Genomic DNA, 6,504 nt, shown 5'->3' on the forward strand with positions numbered 1-6,504 from the left:
TCCAATTAATGTTGGGTTGTTTTGGTTAAATAATAATAACTAAAAAAAATACAGCTACATGATAACATGATAAAAAACATGATTTAAGAAAATTAATAAAAACGGTGTTATCTGTTTTTGCAAATAAACTCTTCAAATAATAAAACAAATACTTTGTGTGTTACAAGTGAATTTAGGAACTGTACATTAATGTACAGTATGAACACTCTAAAAAATGCTTGGTTAAATATAACCCAGCGTTGGGTTAAAAAGGGACAAACCCAGCTATTGGGTTGTTTTGACCCAGCGGGTGGGTTCAAAACAACCCAACCACTGGGTCAAAACAACCCAATAGCTGGGTCAAAACAACCCAACCACTGGGTCAAAACAACCCAATAGCTGGGTCAAAACAACCCAATAGCTGGGTTTGTCCCTTTTTAACCCAGCATTTTTTAGAGTGAACAATTGAAATGTGCTTTAGAATCTGCTTTGCAAAAATAAGTCCTTGCATGTCAAAGTTTTTGTATAAAGGGCATGTTAGTACTTCAGTCAAGAACCCGAATGGAAACGTTTCTGTTTAATAGCACGTCTTAAGTTGTTAACTGAGGCCAAAGGGCTTTGGTGCTTGTGGCTTACAGTCATCTCTTGTTCTATGTGGCGGAACATCTGCTCTCGCTGCTGCTGTAGTTTCTGTTCAAGCTGGCCATGTTCTCTCTGCTCTTCTCTCTGCAAGAGTTTCAACGCATGCAGTTCCTGCCGTCTGAAAACACCCAAGAAGTTATGAATGTGACACGTCCATTCATCCATGTCCACTATAAAGCATAAAGACTCATTACCTGCTGCAGCGCATTTGTTGCTCCTTCTTGTCTCCCTCACTAAACACTTTGGAAGTGGTGACACTGATCTCACGACCGTCCACCATAAATTTACGTGTCCTTTTAACGGTTCGCCTGCTTGGGTGCAATTCCTGAATTAATACAAAAAGAGAACAGTTCGTACATGTTGAATTAGCCTGGTAGTTTTTAGCTCTACGTTTATTTCAGACTTACCCCTTCAATTCCAGGAGACAGTGGAGGCTCAGTAGGGGAAAGAGGGGCAATGATGTCTTCATTAGATTCCTTAGGTGTGGATCCATTCGATTCATGAGGTGGTATTAAGTCTACATTTTTCAAGCCATTTGCAAGTGGCCTTTCTTGCTCATTTTTGTCCTCTTGAACTGCAAACATCACTTCCTTTTTCAACTTTGTTCCAAAAACTTTGGAACTCACTGTTGTATCTTCACCAGGAAGTTTTGATTGCTCTTCTGTAACGTTCTGTATACTAGTATCCATGTGAAGCTCTTGTTCAGGTTCTTCTACTTTCTTTTCAGAACAGACTTCTGTTGGACTTGCTCCGTCTTGATCACCAGCAGCATCTCTTTCATTACCAATGATGATCTTTTCTCCTTCAGAACTGGTGTCTTCTTTATTTTGACATGGTATCTCTGCCATCTGTGAACCAATGGTCATCTCATCTTGGGTTGGTATTACTACCTCCTCGTCAGATTTTCTTGTGTTCTCGCTGTTTTCGTTTCTTGAGTCTAAATCTTCATGATCAACCTCCACGGTAACATCTTCCTTGTTGGATGAATGCTCCTCTTCCTCTGTTTCTGTACAAAGATCTTGGTCTTTTTCACAGCGTTCCTCAGACTTTTCATTGCTTGAGTTGACTTCTTCATGGCCTATCTCAGTAGTAGCATGCTCTTCCTTGACAGCTTCATTGACATCCTCACACTCTACCTTCATAGTAATGTCATCTTCATTGGCAGTTATATCTTCTTCTTTCCCTACATCAAAGTCCTTACCATTTTCACTGATTTCCTCTTTTGTTGCATCCACTGTTCCTCCATCTGTCTCCAGTTCTCCTGGTTCTTCTACATCTTCTTCGGTTCTTCCCTCAACAGCATCATTTTCTGATGGTTCAGTTGTCTGTTGTGCTTTTTTGAGGTCAGAAACTTCTTCGGGAACATTATTAGAAGGCATCTCTACAGTTAAGATTTCGTTTATATCTAAAGCAGGAGGAGAATTGCAAGTTTTCAAAGGACAGGCCAAATCAAGGTACTCATATTTATAATTTCCCTCATTCTTTTCAGTCCTTTTAGCTAGTGGTGTTTCCAAACACAAAGCTACAATCGGTGTGCTTTGTGGATGTGCTGTGTCTTTGTTGATAATAGCAGGTGTCTGGAGGGATTTCCAAAATATTTGGTCATTGTTTCCTGAATCATCAGACTTCACATTTTCCTTATCAGCATCAGTGTCCTCCTTGGTGAGATCTAGTGTTTCCTTTTCAGAGGAATCTGTTGGTAACTCTGTTTGTGGTGGTGTGCTTGAGTTGTTTGAGGTCTGGGCTACCTCCTTGTCAGTTTCTACTTTAGCTTCCTTGTCTTTGGTGTCAGCAGCCTCATTACTTGGAGCATCAACTAAGTCAGATGTTTGCTTCTTCAGTTTGTACATGCTTTCACTTTCTTTGCCATCTGAAGGGCAAGTTTCCACAGTTCCCACAGCTGCACTTGAAACTTCTGAGTCCTTACTTCCTTGAAGAGGTGGATTGTCACCCCAGAATGCAGATTTGCGACGGGAGCCTCCAGTAAAAAACGAGAGGAGATTTCCTGGAACCGAGAGGCGTCTTGCCCTCTTCTGAGCTTTGTCTGTGGCCTGTGAAGCCCTGCGGGTTACTTTCACCTCAGCTATTGGCTCCGAGTCGGTGGGAGATTGAGGAACAGCATCTGGAACAGAGGTTTTCTGAGGGGTCTCAGGTTCTTGTGGTCCTTGTTCTTCAACTGCTTGTCCTGGTTGTGGCACTGTTTGCTCTGACTCTGCAGCAATCATCTCCTTCGCAGAACATTCGAGATCTAATAAAGACTGCAGATGGAAAGATGCAGAAAAAGATGTATTAAGCTGTGTACTGCTACACACATGGATTATGGTTGTTTGACAGGTCCAACAAAAGGTGATAATGACTTTTAAATATGTCATGTGGTATAACCAAAAAGTTAAAATCATGATTTATTTTTTATTTTTGTAATTACACCACTGCTCAAAAGTTTGGGGTCCTAGGCTGAATTTACTTAATAACTACATAGTAAAAACAGTAATATTGTTAAATATTATTACAACTTAAAATAACTGTTTTCTATTTTAATATATTTTTTAAAGTGTAATTTATTCCTGTGATGCAAAGCTAAATTTTCAGCATCATTACTCCAGTCTTCAATGTAATCCTTCAGAAAGCATTCTAATATGCTGATTTGGTGCTCAATAAACATTTCCTAGTAATATCAATTTTGAAAACAGTTGTGCTGCTTAATATTTTTGTGGAAAATGTCATACATTTTTTTCAGGATTCTTTGATGAATAAAAAGTTCAAAATAGCAGCATGTTCTTGTCATTGACCTATGTATCTACCTCAGCCTCTATGACCTCAGTGACCTCTGCTTTGGCCTCAGCAATGAGTTCTTTGAGGGCTCGTCCGTCTCGTCCCGCATAAGAGAAAGGATGGGCCATGAGCTGTTGGGCTCCCCAACGAGACTCGGGATTCTTCTGCAAGGTTCTCCGTAGAAAATCTTGGAAATGTGATGACCTGACGGCAAAAATCAAGATAGAGCTTAAGCCTAAACCCCAGCAGATCTAGAGAAGGGATGAGGAAGCGGCGACCCACCATTGGCGAGGATTGGAGAGTGTGGGTGGTGGAGATTTGGTGATCTTCAGCAAGACCCTCATGGGGTTGAGAGAATGATGAGGAGGCTCCATCTCAGCGGCCTCAATTAAAGTGATGCCCAATGACCAGATGTCAGCTTTAGTCGTGTAGGGATTGTCCTTTGACGTTTCACACATAATCACCTCAGGCGCCATCCTTGAAAGACAAAATATTATGATCTAATGTTCATTGGCAGGAGGGTTGTATAAAGTAAAGGAATCACTATAAGCATAATTTAATTGTTTCTTTTTGTGATGTTCAATAGGTAGGCCTATAGTTTACCCAAAATGAGAATTCTGTCTCATGTTGATCTGTACAAGTTTTTTCTTGTATCAAATAACATAAAGGTGAGTAAACGATGACAGCAAGAGCATTTGACCAAGCATAAGAGAGTCTCACCAGTATGGAGTTCCAATGAAAGTTGATCGTTTTTGGATGGTATTGTCATTTTTTGCAGACACACCAAAGTCAGCTGTATGAAAGAGAATATAAATAGATAAAGCACAGACTGTATTTAGACCAAAAATGTGAGAGAACAGTATATCTGTACCTAGTTTGACTTGTCCATCCATGGTGAGCAGAATGTTGCCCGCCTTCAGGTCTCTGTGTATAATGTGATGCTGGTGCAGGTAAGACAGAGCCTGCAGAGACTGACAGCACACTTCACTGATCTGCTGCTCTGTAAGGCCACGCTCCAGTTCTGAAACACACGCAGTATGGATAAATTATGATAATGCCATAAAGATACTACCATGAATGAATGATTGAAAAGTGTCAAGTCACCCACCCAACATGATATCATCCAGAGCGCCTCCAGGACAGTACTCGATCAGGATCTAAAAAGACAAAGCATACAGATATGCTAAAAAAATAATAGTCAAGCTATATAAGAATGTGTCTTTATTTATGCAGACTTTTATAAAGTAAAAACCAGTGTTGGGGGTAGCGCATTACAAGTAACGCAAGTTACGTAATCAGATTACTTTTTTCAAGTAACTAGTAAAGTAACTTTTACATTTACAAGAAAATATCGAAGTTACTTTTTCAAATAGGTAATTCAAGTTACTTTGTTTTCATTAAAAAACAAAAAAGCAGGCCCAGCCCAAGTGACAAACGTGATGCAAAAGTAATGTAATGCATTACTTTCCATTAAAAAGTAACTAAGTAATGCAGTTTTTTATGGAATAACGCAATATTGTGATGCATTATTTTATAACATACTTTCCCCAACAGTGGAAAAAACCCTCCCAACACTTGTTTAAAAAAAGTTGTCTTTAGAAAAGCTGTCTTTTTTTAAGCTTCCAATATAGTTTTGTATTTATAGTCCATATAAATAAATGAGGGGAAAAAGACTTCTGGTAAATTTGTTATAAACATTAACTCTCCACACATAAAAGTGTAGCTGTAGCTGAGGGGAAAAACACCTAGGCCTATAAACAGATGTTCCTTACCCACAGCCAGCCCTCAAAGAAGATGGCGTCCATTAACGATATGATGTTTGTATGGCGACAGGATGCTAGGATGTCTATCTCAGTGATGTAGTCATCCAGCTGCTCTTCACTGCGCACTTCAATCACTTTAACTGCTGCCAGGACCCCCGTAGTCTGATTCTGTGCCTGTGATCAACAGTTTAATGTACTGTAACACTTGCCTTTGTCATTTCTAACAAAAGTGCAAGAAAGTTATCAGAAGTTATGAAAGCTGGGAAGCAGAACTTAACAGCTGTACATATGCAGGCCATGATGCAAAAAGATATACACACTGCAAAGACGCTGAAAGTTGTACAGCTGCAAGGTGCAATTCATTTTCAGAAAGCTATGCAGAAAGAGGTTGATATGAGCTAGAAATTGCTAACAGGAAGCTATCTTTGATCTTTCACATTTTGGTTTAACAGGAAGTTGCCTAACCACAGTGAAGCCCTAAACCCCCATTTTCTGTCACCTTAGAAACCTATAAATAAACAATGTTTTAATAAACATGGTTTTCATAAAGGCTGCACTGTCTTGTCAATTTTACAAATTAATTGTTACATTTCTACTTATTTGTTTATTTAAAATAAAGTTTAACAAATTGTTCAAATAAAGTGTTTTCTAGATCTACACAGTAAATATTTAGGTAGACTGCATTAAAATGGATTATCTACCAACTGTTTCATTTGTTTACACATTATGTATATACATGTGTTCGTTATGTAATGTAGTGACATCACAACAATGATCATGTTGACATCCTAAACCACAAATTATGTATCTCATCATCCACAAACATCCGGTCCTCCCCTGCCGTTCCCTTATGGTTACTTTTGAGAACCAAATAATAACATTCTACTAGGAATGTTTTCTGAAGATTCTTTTTGTAACCAAAGACTTTCCAGAACTTTCTGGGAACCCCAAAAAAAGTTCAGAATTTCAGGCTACATCATTACACCAATAGTTGGCGTTAAATGACGGTCCTTGTGAGTGAATCACTGAATCGTGCACTCAACCGATTCAAATAAACTGATTAATTTGGGCACGAAAAACCATTCTGAGACGCAAGTCAAGACAAGAGGAATTCTTCATAGACTTCGTTTGGAACTGCTGACGGAGCAAAAACGAAATAACTGGCAATATTGTTTCTAAAATGTGAGTTACTCAATATTAACTATTTGTTTATTGATCTTTTGTGTAAAGAATCACATTTGCAGTCGTGCTGTTGTTCTGAATTTCAGCGTCTGTGAATCGGCTGTAGGCATTCGCGAATAATATTGTGAACAATGCACTATTTTCCTACCCGTGTCGTGTGATATTT

The 6,504-nt window shown here is 38.9% G+C and overlaps 1 protein-coding gene across 1 annotated transcript in view; it reads right to left on the reverse strand.

Moving 5' to 3' along the window:
- Positions 1-6,504, reverse strand: part of LOC107678005 (serine/threonine-protein kinase 10-like) — an 11,659-nt gene that overhangs the window by 4,157 nt on the left and 998 nt on the right. The window contains exons 2-10 of the mRNA XM_016473097.1: positions 5,166-5,330; positions 4,502-4,550; positions 4,265-4,414; positions 4,114-4,186; positions 3,676-3,870; positions 3,423-3,597; positions 1,029-2,879; positions 816-946; positions 616-739 (exon numbers count right to left, since the gene is read on the reverse strand). Coding sequence (XP_016328583.1) covers positions 616-739; positions 816-946; positions 1,029-2,879; positions 3,423-3,597; positions 3,676-3,870; positions 4,114-4,186; positions 4,265-4,414; positions 4,502-4,550; positions 5,166-5,330 — 2,913 coding nt within the window. The remainder of the gene's footprint in view (positions 1-615; positions 740-815; positions 947-1,028; positions 2,880-3,422; positions 3,598-3,675; positions 3,871-4,113; positions 4,187-4,264; positions 4,415-4,501; positions 4,551-5,165; positions 5,331-6,504) is intronic.

This window comes from Sinocyclocheilus anshuiensis, unplaced genomic scaffold (genome assembly GCF_001515605.1).
Source record: "Sinocyclocheilus anshuiensis isolate Anshui unplaced genomic scaffold, SAMN03320099.WGS_v1.1 scaffold260, whole genome shotgun sequence".
NCBI classification, from domain to species: Eukaryota; Metazoa; Chordata; class Actinopteri; order Cypriniformes; family Cyprinidae; genus Sinocyclocheilus; species Sinocyclocheilus anshuiensis.